The following is a 24,438-nucleotide window of genomic DNA, read 5'->3' on the forward strand; positions in this document are numbered from 1 at the left end:
TTTTTTTGGGGCCGATACCGATTTAAACAGACAAATTCTGGCCGATATCGATGCCGATACCGATATTAAACACTTGTAAACAATACTATACAGTTGGTCTATTAGCTAGTTTATTTTTGCGTCAAATTATTTTTACTGAACACGGATTTGATCTAATTAACATTCAACTGACCAACATAATAAGAGAGGCACAAATTAAGCTAAAACAAATATAATAAGACAGCATGACAACATTTCAAAGGTGGTTTTTGCTATTCAGCATTTATTTTATTAACAACATTAACTCATTTTTTTTTACATATAATGGATTTTTTATGCAGTTAATTAATAAACAATCGGTATCGGCCTGTCTTGTGCTATTGCCGATATGCCGATGGTTTCAAATTCACCAAATATCGGCCGATAAATATCGGCGGCCGATACATCGGTGCATCACTAATCTTTATATAATAATAAATATATATATTTCTATCTTTATATATATAATAATAAATATATATTTTTCTATCTTTATATATATAATAATAAATATATATTTTTCTATCTTTATATATATATATAATAAATATATATTTTTCTATCTTTATATATAAAAAATGCATGGAAAAAAGGCTCACATAAGAAAAATTTAAGCAATTATTAATATTTTTTAGTGAACTAAATGCATTTTATTGCGAACGCTCAGCTCAGGTGCTGAGGAACAGTACTGGAGTTATATATGTTTTTATTGGGTACAAATAATGTTAACACTTGCTTGTGAGATCTGCTAAGCTGCCTGGGCATGTAAAACATGGTCAGCTGTGAATGTCAGATGGCACCTATCATCTGATGCCGTATATATACACATAAGTCATAAGATCGAATTATCTGTTCATTATGTCCTTACATGATAATGAATCAGTGACAGAGTAATGAAATAGTAGCATGCGGTAATACTCCGGTTTAGTGTTTACTGCATACTATTGTTAACAGTACAATATATAAAACATAGGCTACTAAACAGTTTGGATATTGTATAATTTTCCAAATATTGTATTGCAGGCCATCTGGGTATTATATGGACATTAAATATTAGTAAACTGTTAATCTGTACATACCCAGACACTTGCATTTATGTTATGACGTGCAAGCATACATAGCAAGAAAGTCACATATTAAAGCATAATATGCAATGCAAAAGTCTAATCAGAAATACCTTTTAGTTGTCTAATGAACTTGATGTATGACCGCTACCAGTGGGACAACATTATGATATAAATAGCACAAGAATTTACTATAGTAGCTTGGTCTCGAGGACCAGACAACATATTGTGTGATGTGTGTTACTCAAATGGTGTGATACAGTGTTAACGTGATCCATTCTATTTTATGGCAAAGGTGAGATCACGTCTTGTCCCTGGCAGTGGTGAATGAACAGTCACAAAAGCAACTTGAATGTCACTGATACCATTTACAGAAAAAGTGTGATCACGGGGCCACAGGCAGGGCCGCAGTCACACCGCTATCATAAACCTTACACGAACAACAATTTAATGTGACAGCTAATAAGAGTCAACAGCTTGAGAGCTTTCAAAATTGGCCCACTACTGTTTTATAGCTGAACATAAAGGAACGGCAGCTTTAAATTTTGGGAGTCAAAGTTGTGTTGACCGAGGCAGCTGGACTTGAAGGTGAGTTCTTTATCTTTGTTTTTCCAGTTAGAACAGCTTTAAATTAATTATACACAAGTAAATATTAGAAATTAATAAAAAAAAATACAGATTTATGGGTTTAAAGAAAATCTTAATTTCGGCAAGATGATGAAAAGTAGTTCCTAAGTACCCATGTCGTTATGTTTAGAGTCACTTTAGGTGTTGCACTGTACCTAAGGAAAAATTCATTGTGTGAATGATCTTGCTTTTTTGTACTGCTTACAAATAGGCCTAATACATCGTCAGAATATATGAATAAATCTTAATTATAATAATGCATATTTTAATATTAAAATATAGCAATAATATAACATTAATATATATATATATATATATATATATATATATATATATATATATATATATATATATATATATATATATATATATATATATTGTAATGGAAATTTATTCTTTATGCATTTATATTATTTTTGTATTCTTCATTGTATGATTTATGTCAGTCATGACATTTTAATCTGCGTGGGGTGAAGTCTAGGACAGGAAGTCTAGCTCGATAGAGCTCGGGATAGGAAGTATGGCAAGGTGCAAGTGTGGTTTTTGTTTGTGTGATGATGTGCTTAAAAAACATATGTATCGTCTGCCTGGATACAAGTAGAGTAAATATAACCACCCAGAAGTGTCTAAACTACACCTAATAAGGAGTTGTTTTGATCGAATAGCATGGGGGGGGTGGTACAAACTCAATGTCAGTATATAATGAAGGAAGGATTTGAGATTCTTCACTTCTTCACATATCGTTTCACTGTCGTTATGTGTCGAGTCCTTGTACAAGTAAATAAATCATCTCTGATGGACAGATCCTGGTATTCGTATTATTTTTCCACGACAATTTGGCGACGAGGATGGCATCCCAATAACCCGAGGAAAGGGTCAACGGTTTGATCAACTCACCATAGATAGGAGAGGTGACCCAAACCCCCAGCTGAAGGGACGTGGGCGTTGACTCTGATCCGAAGGTGACGGGATCCAGACGAACCAGTGGAGATAATACGGTAAATAAAAATACGTTATCTAGAAAGGGGTTTAAGTGAGTAAACACTGGAGAGTAATTCTCTCCCGGAAAATCACCTCTAGAAAGGGGTTTAAGTGAGTAAACACTGGAGAGTAATTCTCTCCCGGAAAATCACCTCTAGAAAGGGGTTTAAGTGAGTAAACACTGGAGAGTAATTCTCTCCCGGAAAATCACCTCTAGAAAGGGGTTTAAGTGAGTAAACACTGGAGAGTAATTCTCTCCCGGAAAATCACCTCTAGAAAGGGGTTTAAGTGAGTAAACACTGGAGAGTGGTCTCTCCCGGAAAATCACTGCGTGAAATTGTAATCACTGAAGAGTAAGTCTCTTCTAAAATTACTGACGGAATTGTACCCGCCTGTAGATAATGGAAAACACGGGAAGTAGCGCTCCCCGTCCTAAATGGAACACGGAAAGTGGATTGTCTGTCAGAGATGACACCGGTTTAATAAGAACTTATGGGAGAGGATGAATAGAAACCATACCTCTGATACAAAAATATGGGGAAATAAGTTTTAGTGTAACTAAAAATAAAGAGCTCAGAGACAAAATAATACAGAAAGATCATTCTAAGAATAAAGGTAGATCGTTAACAGTAATGGATATGTTCATTAGAGAATCTGAAGAAAGATTGAATAAGCAATATTTTAAAATAATGCCTTATAGTGACTCTTCTTCTTCTTCCTCCTGTGATGTATGTGACCTGAGTGGACCTGGCAATGTGGGTCGCACTTCCAGTCTCCTGTACACCCAAACCCTCTCCGAAAACAATCAATTACCTCAGAAGCCGACATCACCCCCATACGATGAACATCAAAATGGAGCAGTCGGAGGAGCCCCGTGCTGCCAACTACACCAATACCCCCTGCCTATCTCTATGACCACGCTGTGGCTGCACTGGACTCCTACGTGCAAACAACAAGATGGAGAGACCGTGAGTAATTTCCTGGCAAGATTAGAAAAAGACTTTGAGAGACATTCTGGCATAACTGCAAAAATGCCCAATAATGAACCCCACCCAGCGTACAGTAGGCACTTACCAATGTACTTCATGAGAAATCTAGATATTGAACTGTCTGAACCTATCAAAGCTACCCTGGACGGGGAGAAAATGGCCACATTGGAGGAAGTGGTGAGACATGCGGAGCACCACGAGAAGAGACTTAAACAAGAACGCCTCAAAAAGAACAGGGAGGCACAAGATATGAATTTCACCATGATGCAATGCACCCTTAACGATCGACAACAACAGGATCGTAACTCCGGTTTTCCAACACTTAACCCGCAGGGGAGAGGCGGCCACAGAGGAAGGGGCAGGGGTAAAGGCAGAGGACGGGGACGAGGGAACGGCCGGTGGAAACAACGCGGATGTTTCAACTGTGATTCAATGGATCATTGGAAAGATCAATGCCCCGAACTAAAAGTTCAAAAACCTCATGCAGACTGAAATGTGTTAAATAGCGGGGAGGGGGCCGGTGGAGAGGAGACTGAAGTAGGTTCTTTTATGCTCTGTCGCAATGAAGAATGCTTGGCCGGGGTAAGAAGTATTTTTCCTACTTTACTCTGTGATACTAAATAATCTTTCGCAAGAAAACCATTTGAAAGTTTACAATATGTTTTATTGTCTATCTCAGGCAAAAAGAGTCTTTTTATTGTAGATTCAGGGGCCCCCACTTCAATATTGCTGATTATATGCCCAAATCTGTACAGATGATAAAAAAAAAAAAAAAAAAAAAAAAAAAAAAAAAAAAAAAAAAAAAAAAAAAAATGAAAAATGTTCCCTCAGTGCCGCAGGGCATGTTGTTAAAGAAACTTTTTCTCAACCTTTACAATGTATATATGAACATAATCAAACTTCTCTTTTTTACCTCTTTTCTAATTAGCAGAACTTGCCCATATAACTTGCTCGGTAGAGACATCATGTGTAAACTGCACATGACGGTTTGGTGTGATGAAGTGACTGGGTTGAATGTGACTCTGTGTAAGGAAGTGTGCCTCAGTGTGTTTGTGGGGGAGAGGCCTGAGAGTGATGCTGGTTTGAAAACACACTAATGTACACGCCCATCCTCAGATTTTATGTCACCAGAAGATTTGCACTGCACAGCTCATGTCACCTGGGAAATCGAAGCAGATTACCAAGCGGCGTGGGCACAGCAGTCTGGTGATCAGTTGACCACAAATTGGTTGTACTGGAATGGGGCCTGGGCTGCATTGAGTGTGATGCTTCCTAAATGTGCTTCTATGTTGTATGATGTTGCAAATGCTGGTCCTTACATATCACTGGCCAAAGCTACTGATATGAAAGGGAGTATGTGGGCCCTATAGTAAGTGCATGCACAAATGCCGCAAATTGGCATATGTAAAATGATGACATGTCTTATTTTCCATCCTTAGGTGTGCGGAGAACCGCATACCAGAGCTATTCTCTGCGAAAGCGCAGGGAATAGCAGCGCAGCGACAGTTGGCAGCACACATGGGGTGGATCGGTCCACGATGCCACTCCATCAGTGGGCCACAGATAAGTATAATGTGGGTCTCATTAAATCATGTGCGTCCGTAAAGATCACACCAAAGAGTGATTTTCGCCAGTGAAAACCATAAGATCCTCTCAAAAAAGAAGCAGAGGACTGTATCAAACCTGTTTTTGATTCGTTGTTCGCAAAAGGAATTATTATTCCATGCTCGTAGTAACCGGAAAATACACCAATATTTCCGGTAAAGAAAAGTAGAGGAAAAGTTGAGCCCACTGAGTGAAGATTTGTACAAGATCTACAGGCAGTAAATGCGGCTGTAGAAGCAAGGGCTCCGAACGTGCCCAACCCTTATACCATCCTGTTACAAATATCACAGAGCACCGCATTTTACATGACCGTGGACATTTCCAATGTGTTTTATTCAGTGCCAGTACATCTGGACAGCCAGTTTTGGGTTGCGTTTATGTTCGCCAGCCGCAGATTCATGTTCACTAACCTTTGCCGGGGCTATCGTGAGTACTATAATATACCACTAAGCCCTGGCAAAAAGCCTGTCCACCCTAATCCTCCCAGATGGGTTGACTTTGCTACAATATGTTGGTAAAGGTAAAGCTCAGAACACAATCTGTAAAATCAAAAAGTATACCTTACTATGAAAATGCTGTTTACTTATTTTTAATTAAAATGTTGAGGTTGCTTAAAATCGCTACTTGTTGTTTATAGGTTAAAACGTAAAGTTCACACAACTGAACCAATTTAAGTAAAATGACACAAAATAGCCAAAATGTTCTATTGAGCATGCGCATTCGAGGGCAATTCCCTTCCTCCACACCTGTTTCTAATTTTTTTTATTTCTATGAGTATTTTCCTGGAGGGCGTGGAACTGTATGTAGATCATCCTTTCAATTCCATGTTAAAAAAGTGGTTTGGTAAATGGAGTGTGTAGATTTCATCTGTGTTGTTGTCAATAGGTGTAATGATTGCTATTTTGAATTGGTGTGGATGTTGTTGCATACCATTTATTAAGAGGTCTCATCGAGAAAATAATTGATAAAGGTATGACTAAAATGATGTACCAACGGGTCAAACAGGAGGAAATTGAGAATAAACTTGAGGAGCAAAATGAGGATGATAGTTGTGGGAGGGCTCTGCAAATGAGGAGGTGCTAGTGGAACCTCGCCCCTCACACGACCCTCTACGGCTAAAGATGGGCTGCCTGGGTTGAAGAGGATCTGCATGCTTACACAATTTTACACATACACATATAGGAATATAATTAACTATGTTTAGCTCACTAGTGATTTGCATAACATACTCACAGTGAGATTGCTCAAATGCTGATTCATGATATAGAAATGTTTACACTGGCCAGTCTGTAAGCTTTGGTGTGTTGATGTATCATTTTATCTTTAATGTTGGTTTTTAGAAATCTATGTTTTTTTGATGTGTGGTTTTGTCACTTGTGTTATTGCATTAATAATGTGTTGAAAACCTAAGGCAAGCTCACAAGGGATGAGTAAATTGCTACTTTAAAAATGTTGTTTTAAAGTGCATTAACAATCTAATAACAACCAAGGTGATCGCTTTTTATGGTAATTATGACTGTAAATTAGAGGAAGAGGATCAAATGGGGAAGGATGATTTTGAACTGGCTGAGTTCCTTAAAGTATTACAATCAATGTTTAAACGAAGGGCTTCTGAGAGCAGCGTAAAAGCCTGCAGGGAAGTCTGGATAAAAATGTCATTTGGACATTGGGGTGGAATTGTAATGGAAATTTATTCTTTATGCATTTATATTATTTTTGTATTCTTCATTGTATGATTTATGTCAGTCATGACATTTTAATCTGCGTGGGGTGAAGTCTAGGACAGGAAGTCTAGCTCGATAGAGCTCGGGATAGGAAGTATGGCAAGGTGCAAGTGTGGTTTTTGTTTGTGTGATGATGTGCTTAAAAAACATATGTATCGTCTGCCTGGATACAAGTAGAGTAAATATAACCACCCAGAAGTGTCTAAACTACACCTAATAAGGAGTTGTTTTGATCGAATAGCATGGGGGGGGTGGTACAAACTCAATGTCAGTATATAATGAAGGAAGGATTTGAGATTCTTCACTTCTTCACATATCGTTTCACTGTCGTTATGTGTCGAGTCCTTGTACAAGTAAATAAATCATCTCTGATGGACAGATCCTGGTATTCGTATTATTTTTCCACGACAATATATATATATATATATATATATATATATATATATATATATATATATATATATATATATATATATATATATATATATATATATATATATATATATATATATATATATATAAAGCTTTTTAAGACATAAAAATTTACAGAACAAAACCTCTCATGGTTTTTTAAATATTTTATTGTATTATTTTATTTGATTTTAACACCTTTTGTGCCGTAAAAAGGAAAAGTTTGTAACTTTAAAAATCATTATTTTTTTTACTAAACTTTTCTAATTTAAGTTGATAAAGCTTAAATTTTTAGGTGTTATCAGTTAAAGTAATTTTTTTGAGAAAATGTAATTTAATAAAACTTATAGTAATTTTTTAAGTGTATCCAACTGAAGTCATGTTTGAAGTACATCCAACTTTCACTTTTTTAAAATGTTCTGTTCTTTCTAAGAAAATAGTTACTAAAACTTCTACTCAAATTCTTGAAAAGAACATCATAAAACAGACATTGTAAAATGTGTTCCTCTGCTATTACGATCTGTTATTAAGTTGATCTTTCAATTTCAATTGGTGTAAAATTTCACACCTAAAAAGAGTTTGGGTGCTCAAGTGTAATAACTTTTATGAGCTATGTGACCTATCAAAGCAGATGGGGTCAAGTCAATCCCCTGTGGCTCACAGTCATTAAGGATCCTGTGAAGTTAAGCATGCTGTAATATAAACTTATGTCAGTCAGTTTACCCGCAATATCTATAATATCGAGCTCCTAATATATCTTTATAGCTTAATTTTCTAAAGGTCAATGACTCGTAAGTACAATTTCTGTCAGTAACAAACCAAGTAGGTATTCTTATTGTAGTGTAGCCTATACATAATGTATGAGGAGTTGATATACCAAATGGTTTCACCTGTTTTTATTCCTGATTCATATGTACAGTTATGGTCTATTTTCAAAAGATATGACATTGTCCGCCACAGATTACAGATTATATTTTGTTTTTTAATATTTTATTATCTGGGTAATAGGTGCAGACATTTGATGGCACAGCAAGTGGCGTCGATAGAGAAATATGTCTGTCAGATGAAGTTTCATATTTCTTATTTACACATATAAACCTTCCGGCAGTGGTACAGTCCACCTTCTCAAAGGTTTATAAGTCTGAAGAGTTCATCACTATGAAGAACATTAAAAAAAAAACTTTTAATGCCTGAACAACTTATATTACCATAATGGTCTGCTTTTGAGGAACACGTGTACTGTATTTTATAGATTTGCTTTATAATTGGTCAGAGACAAAAGAGTAACCATAATTGATAAGTACATATTTAATTTTAAATAATAATAATTTATTTTCATTTTTAGTACTAATTTTGAAAAAAAAGGAAGAGCTAGTGCTACGAAAATGAAGAAACCAGCAGAAGGAACAGGGGGTAAGTTCAAATCCTGTCCTTATATTTTGCCATTACTATAAGTGCAGTTATTTCACATTGTTTCAAAAAGACAAAAATGACGTTCCAGCATATCTGATGGTGGAATATGTTTGATTTAAAAAAAAAATTTATCCAACCTTTACCTTTTTCCTTGGTGGTGTCATAAGTGACTTAAGCATTTATGTTTGAATTCTATTATTGTTTTTGCTTTGGACCATTTATCAGCCAAGGATTGCTGTCTTATTTACTCAATTTAATATTTACCATATTTACTGTGATAAAACATTGCCCTCATGCATCTATTTTCTGCATGTTGTCTGTATAAGTCATTCATACAAACAATGTACTTCATTTATCTTTAATTCTCTGCTGTTAATTCAGTGGCCATTAGGAAGAGATCTAAGTTGCCTGGAGTTATGATCACTCAATACGTTGAAGAACTGCCGCCTGGAATGACTACTCCAGATTTTACTAGAAAACCCATACCCTTAACTATCCAGGAAGGTAAAAGATAACTGTACCTCATTTTTACCACTAATGCTTTCATATTAATAATATAATTGATATTATGGCCCTGACAGAGCAGGTGTACATAGGTGGAGTTGTGCTTGGGGGCACCTAGAGGCAAACTAGGGTACTGCAATACTTCAGAGAGTGCAACTTTATGTTTTAAAATATGGTTTAAATTAATTACAATTATTTTAGCTTTGAGTTACTCAGTCTACCTATTAAAATATTTAGATTAGACAAATAAAATATTCTTATTTTTCGATTTCATTAAAGGAAAACACCACCGTTTTTAATATTTTACTATGTTCTTACCTCAGCTTAGACAAATTAATAAATCCATGTCTTTTTTCAATTCGTGCACTTAATCTTTGTACAGCGCGTTGTGAGTGTGTTAGCATTTAGCCTAGCCCCATTCATTCCTTAGGATCCAAACAGAGATGAATTTAGAAGCCACCAAACACTTCCATGTTTTCCCTATTTAAAGACTGTTACATGAGTAGTTACACGAGTAAGTCTGGTGGCACAAAATAAAACGTGGTTATTTTTAAGCGGATAAAAAATGAGAACTATATTGTATGGCGGAAGAGCACCTAATATTAACAGAAGTTTCAAAATATTGAAAAATGGTGGTGTTTTCCTTTAATAGCTCAGACAAAATCAGGCTCTGGTCTGGGGCAGTGCCCCCTCCCCAAACTCAGCCTATGATGGTATATTTAGGGCATATTGTTTTTTTATTTTGTTGTCGTTGAACAATTTGATTTGTCTTAATCGTACTTTGTTTTTGTGTTTTGCTCTTTTTACAGGCAAGCAGGCCCTTTTCACAGCTATTGTAAATGGAGATCCAGTACCGGAGGTCTCGTGGGGATGTAACAAGGGAGATATCTCTGATACAGAAAAATATATAACAAGATTTGATCAAAAAAATGGAGAATATATACTGGAGGTGAAATGCAATTTTTAGCCCATATTGGCTAAGTTTTGCTAGTGTCATATGTCTTTCTGCATCTTTAATGTTGACGAAAAAAAATATTTGTTTATGCATTGTTTCCCCACATAAACATTTGCTCTAAAAAGGATTTTTTTTCTTCTTCTCAGTTACCACATGTGTCTTCAGAACAAGCAGACACTTATAAATGCCTTGCCATAAATCCATTCGGAAGAGCTGTTTGTACCGCTGCGCTGAATGTTATTGAGGGTACTTTAACAAACTGACAGTTTATTCGAAAATAAAAGTGTACTTCAATGTTATTCTTCAATAACTCATAAAGTGATAAAATAACATATAACATAAAAAATGTCTTTCTTTTCCTTCCAGTTGGATTCAAAAAGAGAAAGCCAGGTAGGCTATGTATGCTTGTATGTAACCGTACTTGAAATGCCAAGAAGTTAAAGTCAGTGTAAAGTCAGATATTAAATGTGTTATCAGATTGACACCACAGAAAAAAACTGTGATATTACCCACATAGTCAAATTAAAGGGGACATTTCTAAGACTTTTTTCAAAATGTTAAAATCATTTTTTGTGTTCACAGAGTGCATATGTGAAGTTCTAGCTCAAAATATTATATAAATAATTTTTTATAGCATATTAAAATTTTTGGGTGTGTCCCTTTAAATGCAAATTAGCTGATCTTTGCACTAAATGGCAGAATCGTGGTTGGTTAGTGCAGATTAAGGGGCGGTATTATCCCTTTCGACATCAGAAGGGGAGCCAAATTTCAATTACCTATTTTGTCACATGCTTGCAGAGAATGGTTTACCAAAACTAAGTTACTGGGTTGATCTTTTGCACATTTTATAGGTTGATCGAAGCACTAGGGACAAATTTATAGCGCTTAAACATGGAAAAAGTTTAAAATCATGCAGGATCCTCTGCTCTCAAGCGCCGGGGGCGTGTCCGCTGTTTGCGCTAAAAGATTTCGGGAAAATGCTACCTTCTATTTGAACTTTTAAATATCACAACCACCTGAATGCCTGGATGCTTGCACCTGGATGCTTGCAATTGTGTTAGGGGCGGGGCCATGCTTGTTGGCTCCAGTGCATCATCCACCCAAATAATCCTGAACCCAGAACTGAGGGAAAACTATTTTAATGTTTTAACTCCACAATTCAGTACTACAAAGTTCACAGTCCTTGTAACGTGTTTCAGAAAAACATCTAATAATTCTGTGATATGACTTTACACAGACTTTAAATAATAGAAAATGCACTTATTGATAAAGACAGTTTACAAAATAAAAGTAAAATCTGTCTATTTTTCAGCCCCCAAAAATGACCCTGAGGATTTCAGAAAAATGTTGAAGAAAAAGTAATGTACCACTGCTTTCTTTCTGTTTTCGTTTAATGAGGCATTTATCTTTTTGTGTAATGTATTTATTATGTGAGGAGTGACAAAAATAAAGTAACACATTTTTCAGTAACCAAAACAAACACTTTAAACTCTATTCATTCAGAGTTGTTCTGAGAAAAGAAAAGCCATGTAAGGAGGGAGAAATTGATCCAAGGTTCTGGGAGGTGTTGCTGAGTGCACACAGGAAAGATTACGAGCGCATCTGTCGTGAATATGGAGTCACTGACTTTCGCTGGATGCTGAGAAAACTCAACCAAATGAAGATGGAAAGAGAAGAGGAGCAATCTAAGGTTTTGCGTTTAGTGTTTGTCATATGTGCCAGTTATAGTACTGAAGGAGACATTTTAGCTATATACTGTACATATCAATTTCTAATAACTGTCCACTTTTTTCCATTTCAGTATGTTGAGAAAGTCGACAGCATGAAACAGATAGAGGTAAAAACTGATGGAACAGCTAAGTTTGAACTCGACATGAAGTTGAAGGATCCCAGCAATAAAATATTGCTTTACAAAGTAAGTGCCTCATCCAGTAGCTTAAAAGATATTGCGCTATTAGCACAAAAGGTCATCGATTTGATCCATAGACTGTAAAACATATGAACGTAGTGTTCGTGACGTAACCCATAGGTTTGTGAAGAGCTTTTTTGAAGCCAACAGTAGACAGGGCCTGTCGTCGCCAGCTTGGCATCTCGTCACTGCGCATCACTTGCGGATATCCAAAAATGGGTAAAGAGGTGGGTGAAGCTTAAGTGACTGGTTGTTGAAACACGCCCGCCATGGCAGTTCACCTGTCACTCAAGTGACCACGCCTTTAATTATGCAGAACTTTAAGGCTTAATTTAATTTAAACGGATGAGTTACAAAAAAATGCACCACCTCACAAATGTCATAAAGGGCAAGCTAGCTATATTGACCAAAAACACTTTTTGTATCAGGCTGTAAACATATTTCTGCTGTAAAGTTGGGCGTTTTAACATGGGAGTCTATGGGATTGAATCCCTTTTGAGCCAGTCTATAGTGGCCAGTCAATGAATTGCAGTTAAGGTCACTTCCATGTTGGCTTCACGATAGAGATCGGAAGGTTGCACATTGGTTTTATCCCAGGGAACACACATAATGATAAAAAGTATAGCTTGTAATCAAAGTACTTTTAGCGAAGTCGTGCCACCAGGCGGCCATGTAAAAATTTATTTATTGTACTTTATCTATACCAGGATGGGAAAATGCTTGACTATGGGGATGGATCTGATGATTCCAAAAGACATAATATGAAACAATTTGGTGAAACATACTTGTTTAGCATTAGGGATCTTGTTCCAGAAGATGCTGGATTATACCAAGTGGATGTTGAGGATGCAAACATGTTCTCAACTTCCTTAAGCTGTAAGAAGTTGTAATACAAATCTTTTTTTGCTTAGTGCAAAACTTATTCCATATTGTTTGTGAGGTTATTTTATTACATTGTCTTATGCTTTCAGTACCTAATGTGCATTTTGAAGGCGCTTTGAAGGACACTACAGTGGTTCAGGGTCAGGATGCAGTGTTTGAGTGTTCCCTATCGAAACCTCTTCCACAAATAACCTGGTGCGCCAATGACATCACGGTTGAGCATGGAGAAAAATATGACATCACAGTCTCTAAAAACAAGCACATTCACAAACTGGCAGTCAAAAACTGTAAAGCAGAGGATACGGGAGTCTACTCGGCTATTGCGGGACTCAAGTCAAGCCAGGGGATTTTAGTTGTTGAAGGTAGGTTTACTGATTTGCATTAATGCAGTTACCATATGATTCCTTTGAATTGAAACTCAATAAATCCAATTTGAATTTAAATTTAAACTTATGTGGTTTGTCACCAAATTCAGTTCAAGTTTCAAGTCATCAATGTGTCAACACTGATCACTGTATTTCGAAAACATTTTTATAATATGTATGCTGTTTACAGAAGATAATGCCCATGACCAAGCTGATGAAGTGGACGAACTTGCTAGACGTCTAGTTGAAGAGCAAACCAGACTGCAAAGGGAAAAGGACGAGGCGGAAAGAAAATCCCAGGAAGAAAGAGATGAGGCGGCCAGGAGAAAAGCCCATTCAGAAAAAGATGAGGCAGAGTGGAAAACCCAGGAAGAAAGAGATGAAGCAACCAGGAAAGCCCAGGCAGAAAAAGATGACGCAGCGTGGAAAACCCAGGAAGAAAGAGATGAAGCAGCAAGGAAAGCCCAGGCCGAAAAAGATGCGGCAGCGAGGAAAGCCCAGGCTGAAAGAGATGAGGCGGCCAGGAGAAAAGCCCAGGAAGAAAAAGATGAAGCAGCAAGGAAATCCCAGGCTGATCGAGATGAGGCGGCCAGGAGAAAAGCCCAGACAGAAAATGATGAGGCTGCGAGGAAAGCCCAGGCTGAACGAGATGAGTTGGCCAGGAGGAAAGCCCAGGCTGATCAAGATGAGGCGGCTAGGAAGAAAGCCCAGGAAGAAAGAGATGAGGCAGCCAGGAGGAAAGCCCAGGCAGAAAGAGATGAGGCGGCTAGGAAGAAAGCCCAGGAAGAAAGAGATGAGGCGTCTAGGAGGAAAGCCCAGGCAGAAAAAGATGAGGCAGCCAGGAGGAAAGCCCAGGCAGAAAAAGATGAGGCGGCCAAGAGGAAAGCCAAGGAAGAAAGAGATGAGGAGGCTAGGAAGAAAGCCCAGGAAGAAAGAGATGAGGCGGCTAGGAAAGCCCAGGCTGAACAAGATGAGGCAGCCAGGAGAAAAGCCCAGGAAGAAAGAGATGAGGGGGCCAGAAGGAAAGCCCAGGAAGAAAGAGATGAGGCAGCAAGGAAAGCCCAGGCTGAACAAGATGAGGCAGCCAGGAGAAAAGCCCAGGAAGAAAGAGATGAGGCAGCCAGGAGGAAAGCCCAGGAAGAAAGAGATGAGGCGGCCAGGAGGAAAGCCCAGGCTGAACAAGATGAGGCGGCAAGGAGGAAAGCCCAGGCAGAAAAAGATGAAGCAGTGAGGAAAGCCCAGGCAGAAAAAGATGAGGCAGCGAGGAAAGCAAAGGCTGAACGAGATGAGGCGACCAGGAGGAAAGCCCAGGAAGAAAAAGATGGGGCAGCCAGGAGGAAAGCCCAGGAAGAAAAAGATGGGGCAGCGAGGAGGAAAGCCCAGGCTGAACGAGATGAGGCAGCCAGGAGAAAAGCCCAGGAAGAAAAAGATGAGGCGACCAGGAGGAAAGCCCAGGAAGAAAAAGATGGGGCAGCCAGGAGGAAAGCCCAGGAAGAAAAAGATGGGGCAGCGAGGAAAGCCCAGGCTGAACGAGATGAGGCAGCCAGGAGAAAAGCCCAGGAAGAAAGAGATGAGGTGGCCAGGAGGAAAGCCCAGGAAGAAAGAGATGAGGCGGCCAAGAGGAAAGCCCAGGCTGAACGAGATGAGGCAGCCAGGAGGGAAGCCCAGGCTGAACGGGATGAGGCGGCCAGGAGGAAAGCCCAGGCTGAACGGGATGAGGCGGCCAGGAGGAAAGCCCAGGCTGAACGGGATGAGGCGGCCAGGAGGAAAGCCCAGGCTGAACGGGATGAGGCGGCCAGGAGGAAAGCCCAGGCTGAACGGGATGAGGCGGCCAGGAGGAAAGCCCAGGAAGAAAAAGATGAGGCAGCGAGGAAAGCTCAGGCTGAACGAGATGAGGCGGCCAGGAGGAAAGCCCAGGAAGAAAAAGATGAGGCAGCGAGGAAAGCTCAGGCTGAACGGGATGAGGCGGCCAGGAGGAAAGCCCAGGAAGAAAAAGATGAGGCAGCGAGGAATGCCCAGGCTGAAAGAGATGAGGCGGCCAGGAGGAATGCCCAGGCTGAACGGGATGAGGCGGCCAGGAGGAAAAGCCAGGCTGAACGGGATGAGGCGGCCAGGAGGAAAGCCCAGGAAGAAAAAGATGAGGCAGCAAGGAAAGCCCAGGCTGAACGGGATGAGGCGGCCAGGAGGAAAGCCCAGGAAGAAAAAGATGAGGCAGCGAGGAAAGCTCAGGCTGAGCGAGATGAGGCGGCCAGGAGAAAAGCCCAGGCTGAACGAGAGGAGGCGGCCAGGAGGAAAGCCCAGGTAAAAAAAGATGAGGCAGTGATGAAAGCCCAGGCAGGAAAAGATGAGGCAGCAAGGAAAGCCCAGGCAGGAAAAGATGAGGCAGCTAGGAGGGCACAGGCTGAAAAAGATGAAGCAGCGAGGAGGGTACATGAGGAGAGAGACGAGGCAGCGAGGAAGGCACAGGCGGAGAGAGATGAAGCACAGAAGAAGGCAAAGGTGGAGAGAGATGAGGCAGCGAGGAAGGCACAGGAGGAAGTAGATGAGGCAGCGAGAAAGTCGCAGGCCGAGCAAGATGCTGCCAATAGGATGGCAGCCATGGTGGCAAGGAATGGAGATGTCAATATTGGATCTACTCTGGAAGAAACAGGGAAGGATGAAAAAGGAGATGGAGATAAAAAACGTAAGAAGCGAGTTGGTAAACTTGTTCCTGACACCATTATAGGTATGTACACATCTGTTCTTTTAGTTTTTCATCTAAGCTCAGTGACATGACATAACTGTTAATAATCTAACAGTGATAGATAATAATAGATGGATAATGTCTTGTTTTCTATGCACTTTTATCCAGACCACAGAGTTCACTTCTTGAGCGGTTTGTCTAATACTGCAGCCAAAGTCGGAGAACGAGCAGAATTGTCCTGCAAGCTTAGCAGTGAAGATAGCACTGGGATGTGGTACAAAGATGGCAAAGAGGTTAAACAATATACAATACGTTTAGTACACATACAGTTCTGTTTGGAAAATTATTAGAAACCTTGACTGGATGAAATTTCTATAGATTTAACAAATGTACACTTCCATTTGTATCAGTTGGAGCCTAAGGATGCAATTACGGTGGTCAAAGATGGGGCTCAACACAAACTCATCATTAACAACTGCCAGGATAAAGATTCAGGGAAATACAAGTTTGAGGCAGAAGGATGTAAATCAGAGGCTACATTAACCATTAAGGGTAAGGATGGCTAACACCGAGTTTACTTTCTATATGTCAAAACAAAACCACCTTAATATTTATGATTAATCTCCATTCAGATCCTCCTAAAATTGACACAGATGCCCTGAGTAAATTCTCAGAGCCTGTTAATATCAAAGCCGGAGAGAGCGCTTCCTTCAAGCTGCCGTTCTCAGGGAAAGATCCCATTAGGATTCAGTGGTTTAAAGATGACGAGGAGCTGCGAGAGGGTCACGGTGTCAAAATCGAGAAGTCTTCAACTTACAGCCACCTCCGTCTCGCTAAGTGCCAGCGCAAAGATACGGGCGAGATTAAAGTCAAAATCAAGAACGAGTTTGCCACCGTGGAGGCATCGTCAAAACTTATTGTGTTTGGTATGTGTTGAAATTTCATATAAAAGGGACAAAAAGTACAGTAAAAAAATACAGGTCATGTATGTGCTCCCATGTCTTCTGAAGCCATGCAATTACTTTGAGGAAAGAAAATATATATTTTTAATTATTAGTCATATATGGGTCAAAATCCAATACTGACAATCAGAGACTCTCTTACTTAGTATTTTAGTCTTGTTTTCAGTAAAAAAAATATCTAAAAATTCTTAAATTAAGATGTGTATATATATATATATATATATATATATATATATATATATATATATATATTTTTTTTTTTTTTTATTATTTTTTTTTTGTCTAAAAACTAGACATGACTAGACAATTGAGACATGATTTTCAAGAAAACATTTTCTTAGTATTTTTGTCTTGTTTTCAGTAAAAACATCTTAAAAATTTTTAATTAAGATGCTTTTTCTTGCTGAGCAAAACGGCCCAAGAAAATTTAAGTGATTTTGTGCATAAAACAAGCAAAAAAATCTGCCAATGGGGAAGCAAATTTTTCTTGAATTTAGTGTTTAAGAAAAATGTTCAAGATTTTTTTGCTTACCCCATTGGCAGATATTTTTGCTTGTTTTATGCACAAAGTCACTTAAATTTGATATTTTTGGTCTAAAAACTAGACTTATTTTCTTGGGTCGTTTTGCTCATCAAGAAAAAGCATCTTAATTTAAGAATTTTTTGATATTTTTACTGAAAACAAGACAAAAATACTAAGATTTTTTTCTTGAAAATCATTTTTTGCAGTGTAAGAGTGTCATTTTTTGCAGTGAACACTTAAAAATTTTATTTTAATACCCTCTACATTTCTGTTTACCAGATAAACCAACTCCCCCTCAAGGGCCTGTGGAAACTGTTGAATGCTCCTTGTCTGCCATCGAGTTTAAATGGAAGCCCCCAAAATATGATGGCGGCTGCAAAGTGACTAATTACAACCTGGAACGACAGCAGGTGGGACGAAACACCTGGACTAAAATCGGAGACATTCCTGAACAGCCTACCTACAGAGACACAGATGTCGAACGCGGTCGAAAGTACTGCTACAAAATACGGGCGAAAAACTCTGAAGGCCTCAGCGATAACTTGACAAGTGAGGCTATTGCTGCAGGCAGTTTGGGTGAGTTTGCTCTTTTCCGCTCTTGGCTGTCTCATATTTCTGTCAATGTTTCGATGTAAAATACAGTATAGATAATGATCAGCTGTTAGCCTTCGTATAAACATGGCAAAAATGTGTTCTGTCTATTTCCAGCATTTCCCGGTTCTCCTGCTCCTCCAAAAATAGTCAGTGCCTTCAAAGGCTGCATTAACCTGGCATGGCTCCCTCCATCGAACACCGGGGGTGGCAGCATTATCGGCTACAATGTGGAAAAACGCAAAAAGGGCAGCAGTATATGGAGTCAAGTGAACCCAAAAGATGAGCCAATCAGAGGTCTTGACATATTAATCTATGTGGCATTTATTTTAAATGATATATTTTTGTAAGTACAACTCTAACTTGTTTTTATTGTCTGTAGAGAAAAAATATGCTGTAAAAGACATTATAGAGGGAGCGGGGTATGAATTCAGGGTGAGTGTTATTAACACATGTGGCCCTGGGGAACCGAGTTGGCCCTCTGAATGTGTCTTCGCAAGAGACCCCAAAAGTAAGACACATTGAACAAATGTCAATATCTTACACCCAGTGCCACTTGAAATGATATGGAGTAATTTTCATGTAAAAAAATTGATATACTCCTCTAGAGCCTCCTGGTCAAGTCAAAGATCTCAAAATAACTGGATCCAGCTACACCAATCTATCCCTATCATGGACTAAACCAACAGAGGTAAAAGGTGTGGAAGATGAAGCAAAAGGCTATTTTTTGGAAATCAGACCCACAGCTCAACTTGACTGGAGTCGATGCAATACAAATGCGGTGATTCAGACTTCCTTCACTATCGTGGGCCTGAAGTCAATGGCCACTTATTGGGTAAGAGTTATTGCGACAAATGAAGGAGGGGAGGGGCTTCCACAAGGCTTGGACAATTACATCATCGCCATGCCGCCACCAGGTGAATGCATACAGCTTTTTTAATATTTTTTGCGGGGTTAGTTTACGCAAAAATATTTTGACTTGTTTTTTTCTTGCAGTTAAACCAAAGTTCATTGACAGTAAAATGAAGAGCTTTATGGTTGTTAAAGCAGGAAATACTGTGCATGTCCGCGTCAGTTTTGAGGTACAGTATCAAACAAACATAAGAAATATCCATTTAAAGGTCCACTGTGTAGATTTTTGTGGCATCTAGGGGTGAGATTGTGAACTGCAACCAACGGCTCAGTCCACAGCTTACCCCTTCCTTTCAAAACGCATGGAGAAGCTACGGTAGTGGCCACAGGACAAACATAGGCTTAGTTCACACTGCAGGTCTTAATGCTCAGTTTGGATTTTTTGCAGAAATCAGATTGTTCACATTATCATTTAAATGCGACTGCCATCAGTCACCTCATGCATAATCAGAGTTTACTGTTAAGGGAGTGTCTTGTAGGTATTTTGTGAATGTGAGCGTCTCTTTTATCATAAACGGTTTTCGATGCAAGTGCAGCAGGCACTTATTTTGACAAAACACGTGATGCACATGGTTCACATGAAGCAATAAACACATATTTTGAAAACACAAGCCACACACATGACACTCCGAACACATATTTTGAATTTGCACCCCTCGGAAGAGCAGTCACGAGCTGTCACTGCTTTCACCTGCAGTGTGACGTAGCTATAGTGACAATACGTACTATATTAAACCGTTTGTCCATTAGGGCAACTGTAGAAACATGGCGGTGCAATATGGTGTATGTATTGTACATTTTGTAAGGTTTTTATACACTACTGATATAGTTATGTATATTATATTGGGTAACACTTTATTTTACGACCCGCAAAGTACCGCGTAATTAAACCGAATTTACAGCGTACCTATTTGTAACAACAGAGTACCTCTACAGTATGTACTTGTAGTTATAAGGGAACAATATTTTAGGTTTGGGGTAATAAGGGGGTAAGAATATATGGAAAATTATTCTCTAAGTATTTCATAACTACAGGGTACCTATTGTAATATTACGTGGTATGTATGACTTACGTTTTTTTTTTTTTTTTTTCATATTTGCTACTTACCTGATGAAGTGTTTTGTATAGCCTACAGTTGATGTCTACAAGCCACGTCGGCAAATAAAATATAACACACAATAAAGATAATAGCAACTTGTACCTCTTTGATCTGTATATGTATACAGGAGTTACCAGGTAACTCTTATATTTGCGGGCTGTAAATTGAAGTGGGGGTTATTCCCCGATTGTTCTGTGTATGTACCAGGTAACTCACATATTTGCGGGCTGTAAACTAAAGTGGGGCTTATTCCCCGATTGTTCTGTGTATGTACCAGGTAACTCTCATATTTGCGGGCTGTAAACTAAAGTGGTGCTTTGTTCACCTCTTGTTAATAAATGTTATAGGGTAAATACCATAAACATACAGAATATTGTTATTTTTATTTTAAAACAACCTATTTCAAAACATCTTTAAAACACTATAATTAAGCCAACACTTAATGTTTATTATCACATAACTTTTATTTAAATTAAAAAGTCATGACAAGTTTTCATTGTTTTTGCGGCTTGGCTTCCTCTGTTGGTGTTCTTGTCCACTCGGATGATGAGTTGATGTCGTCTCACAAATGCTGTTCTGCATTACATATAAAAAACATAAATGAAAGCCTTCAGTAAATGTTTCTTCACTGTGCCTTGACAGAAACAAAGTTTTCTGAGCCAGTTACGTTAATAACTTTAGGCTTACTTATGTGCTAGCTAACCTGCTAACGTTAGCTAGCAACTTTCTTGAAAAAACATTGTTTGAAATGTCACCTCAGGATCGCGTTCCAGTAAACCTCCTGCAGACGGCCGCGCGCTCTACACCTGCGCAGTAGCCTACGCATGTAGTCATCTTTTGCTTTAGCGGGAGCTGATATCTGCTGTTTCATTCTGGTTTGCCATTGCATAAATTATATTTGGCTAAAATACTTGTGTTTACAGTAAATAAATTGCAAAGCACCACTTCAAATATGTCCGCAAATGTAGGAGTTTCCTGGTAAATAGGGAATAAGTTGCTATTTTTATTGTACTTACCTTAAAAAAAAAGATAACCACATTAAATCAGCTGGACTTTTGTTATTAAAAGCAAGTAATATAGGCTACTAAAATAAAAGTGATATGCTGTTATATTTATTTGCCGATGTGGCTCGTAGACATTGACTGTATACAACATTCAGTAGTCAATATGAAAAATTCACAATAAAAAAAAATAAAACATAATTTCCCCATAGACTTGACTAAGTCATACATACCACGTAATATTACAATAGGTACCCTGTTGTTATAAAATACTTAGAGTATAAATAATTTATAATTCTTCATATTCTTACCCCCTTATTACCCCAAACTTAAAATATTATTCCCTTTACCTACAGGTTACCTACCCTGTTGGTACAAATAGGTAAATTCGGTTTAATTACGCGGTACTTTGCGGGTCGTAAAATAAAGTGTTACCTTATATTGCACTTATGTGATGAGGTCCTAAAACTTACACAATGTACCTTTAAATAACTTACTGTACAACTGTAAAACTAAAACTAAAAATAATAGTCAACATAATAATGTGTTTTTTGTATGATGTATCAGGACTGTTATATTTTATCCATAGGCCTCTCCTTTACCCGACATCACATGGCTAAAAGATGGCTTTCCCGTAGGCAAACATGGGACGATTACTAATTTTGAAAAAGGCTCTCACCTATTTATTTACACATCAGAGCCGTGTGACACTGGCATCTATACGGTCACTATCAAGAATGTGGTGGGCCAGGACACTTTCAGTATTGAAATTAGAATCGCTGGTAATGTATTTCAATATTCTTTTTTCACCCTTTATTTACATTTTTTACCAATAATAATATGTATATAGCCTATCTTTTAGTTACTTAAAGTCGTTTTTTTAAAGCATCTGCAAAATGCAGAAATTAAAATATATTAGAACATATGGTACAATTTATAAATATAAATCTCTCTCAGAAAAACAACTAATATACCAATGGTACATACATGGTTTGTTTTCTAGATGATCCCAAACCTCCAGGTCCAGTTGAACTGGAACAGAATGTTCAAGGCACTGTGACAATAACATGGGCTCCATCTCCTGACGAAAAACGGGACGACCGTCTGCACTACATGGTCATGCAGAGGGACTCGATTAAGGGGACATGGGGCACCATCGTTGACCATTTGTTCAACAACAAATTCACTGTCATCAACATCTTGCCTGGAAGAGAATACAACTTCAGAGTTTTTGCAAAGAATGACATAGGCCTTTCAGAGCCATCAGTGTCTCCGGTTTGGGGAACCACAAAGAAAAAAGGTTTGTGGATCCATTTGCTGAGGGTTTCCCTGAATCATAGTTGTATCATATTTGATTTTTAAAAAGTAAGAAAGAAATGGTACCATCTTTTAAGATGAACGTATAATATATACATGGGCTTTATCAGATATTTCAGCCCTATAGATGAAATAAGCTCACGCAACTTTCAAAAGCTTACAAAATGAAACAGAACAGAAGGGGGCGGAGAGTGGCTCTGTCTTGAAGTCTGGACTGGTGGAAAAATATTACTATTACATTTTCGTATGCGGCGATGCACAATTACTATTCTGCACGAGAAATTCCGGCCACTGTTGAACCGACAGCAAAGCCATTTACGTCAGGCTGTTCCTGTAGAGTTGAGAATTGCAGCTGCTCTGTGGACTTCTAAACATTGGCTGAGTTGTTTGGCCTGGGAAAAGCAACAGTGCATTGCATTGTTTGGGATGTGTGTAAAGCTGTATGCACACACCAAAGTTTTTTTATTCATTTATCAAAGGGAGAGAAGGTCCAGGAACTTGTTAAAGGCTTTAAATAGAGATGGGATTTTCCTCAATTGATAGATCCCATATACGCCACCATGCTACAGTATGCTTCATCTACTCCCATACAGCTCCCTGAAAACAAATTATGTTTTGCCCATCAATGGGCACTTGTCATTTAACAGACACCATTTCTAAAAGCAATTTACAGAAGACTAATTGCATGGAAAGATCCCTGGAGAAACCTGAGATAAGTGCTTTGCTCAAGGGCACAGTGACGATTGGATGAATCTGTGTCTCTTTATGGGTCACCTCTGTTGAGGTTTATACCTGTGGGATTTGGGCTGTCAGCTATAAAACAACTGTTAAACTATCTCTGCTTTATCTTGTTCTATAAATGTTGGCCCTTTAAGGGTTGACAGCAGTAAGGCGGTGTAATATATTTATTTTGCCAGTAATCATCTGGACATATCCGCTGCATTTATTTAAACAATATTTCCATATATACTTTTACATAAGTCACCAAAAATGTATTAAATCAATATATGCTATTTTTCTTTTCACTTTTTATCTTTTCATTTTTTTTTTTAGAAAAATTCACATGTGACTTGCCCAAATCAAAGACCATCGACTTCCAGGTAGCCCCTAAATTTATTGTCCCCTTGAAGCTTCATTCAGCTCCACCGGGTTATGAGTGCTACATGAGCTGTGCCGTTATTGGCAACCCGACTCCACATATCACCTGGTACCATGACAACGTCAGCCTCAACACGAACCCCAACTACTACATCACAAATGTGTGTGGCGTTTGTTCATTGCTTATTCTGATGGTTGGACCCAAAGATATGGGAGAGTACAAGGTTGTGGCTGAAAGCCCCCTGGGACAGGTTGAGTGCTCCACCAAACTTGTAGTTAGAGGTATCTCTTCTCATTTACTGTAGGTCCGGGCGGCTGTTTATAATTATTACACTGTATTTGTTAAGCGTAAGAAAACTTGTTTATAATCCATATGATTTAAACTTTTAGATACCTAACTTTTTTTTGTCTTACAGAGTAAAGGAAGAAAAACAGTGTATGCATTCTTGTTTCTTGCAAGTCAAATTGATAATGTATAAATGATATATTATGATTCGATAAATAAATACAAATATTTTCCATGGCATTTTTGTCACTTTGTCAGCATTTCTAAATTTTTCAAAACACTTTGTTCAACGTCCACTTCAACAAGTCAGTTGTGCGCAACATAAAAGCAAATTCTCATTGTTTTGAATTGCAAATGCTTTGAAACAATCATGCAGATGATTATGTACAATTGTCGCTACTTGCTACATTTTTAATTGCTTGTGTCATTTTCATCAAAATACTCCTTTCTGTTGAACAGTCTTACACCTCAAAACATTTAGGAATTAGTTTAGCAAAATTATACCGATGTTACATGTG

At 38.4% G+C, this 24,438-nt stretch overlaps 1 protein-coding gene across 4 annotated transcripts; it reads left to right on the forward strand.

The window, feature by feature from the left end:
* Positions 1 to 1,517: 1,517 nt before the first annotated feature.
* On the forward strand, positions 1,518 to 24,188 carry LOC135770075 (uncharacterized). 4 transcript variants are annotated; one of them, XM_073815259.1, is made up of 23 exons: positions 1,518 to 1,670; positions 8,765 to 8,832; positions 9,214 to 9,336; positions 10,146 to 10,285; positions 10,438 to 10,537; positions 10,658 to 10,681; positions 11,604 to 11,649; positions 11,795 to 11,981; positions 12,093 to 12,206; positions 12,908 to 13,076; positions 13,172 to 13,444; positions 13,638 to 16,172; positions 16,299 to 16,423; positions 16,541 to 16,682; positions 16,763 to 17,056; positions 17,895 to 18,191; positions 18,324 to 18,503; positions 18,589 to 18,717; positions 18,815 to 19,123; positions 19,203 to 19,288; positions 21,809 to 22,001; positions 22,223 to 22,519; positions 23,590 to 24,044. In XM_073815259.1, exons 2-23 carry the CDS (start codon positions 8,805 to 8,807, stop codon positions 23,937 to 23,939), a joined length of 6,141 nt encoding a protein of 2,046 aa, XP_073671360.1. In that variant the 5' UTR covers positions 1,518 to 1,670; positions 8,765 to 8,804; the 3' UTR covers positions 23,940 to 24,044. The 4 variants fall into 4 exon arrangements, with proteins under 4 accessions (XP_073671360.1, XP_073671362.1, XP_073671359.1 ...); XM_073815261.1 differs by lacking the exon at positions 1,518 to 1,670 and adding an exon at positions 24,051 to 24,188 and having other exon boundaries at positions 8,579 to 8,832; positions 23,590 to 23,916; XM_073815258.1 differs by lacking the exon at positions 1,518 to 1,670 and having other exon boundaries at positions 8,579 to 8,832.
* The last annotated feature ends 250 nt before the right edge of the window (positions 24,189 to 24,438 follow it).

This window comes from Paramisgurnus dabryanus, chromosome 7 (genome assembly GCF_030506205.2).
Source record: "Paramisgurnus dabryanus chromosome 7, PD_genome_1.1, whole genome shotgun sequence".
Taxonomy (NCBI): Eukaryota; Metazoa; Chordata; class Actinopteri; order Cypriniformes; family Cobitidae; genus Paramisgurnus; species Paramisgurnus dabryanus.

Bases quoted from the DNA above. Each gene is read 5' to 3' on its own strand.
- LOC135770075 (XM_073815259.1), top strand. From the start codon at position 8,805: ATGAAGAAACCAGCAGAAGGAACAGGGG. The intron at 12,207-12,907 runs GTAAGTGCCTCA...TATCTATACCAG, and splicing joins ATAAAATATTGCTTTACAAA to GATGGGAAAATGCTTGACTA. The intron at 16,683-16,762 runs GTAAGGATGGCT...ATCTCCATTCAG, and splicing joins GGCTACATTAACCATTAAGG to ATCCTCCTAAAATTGACACA.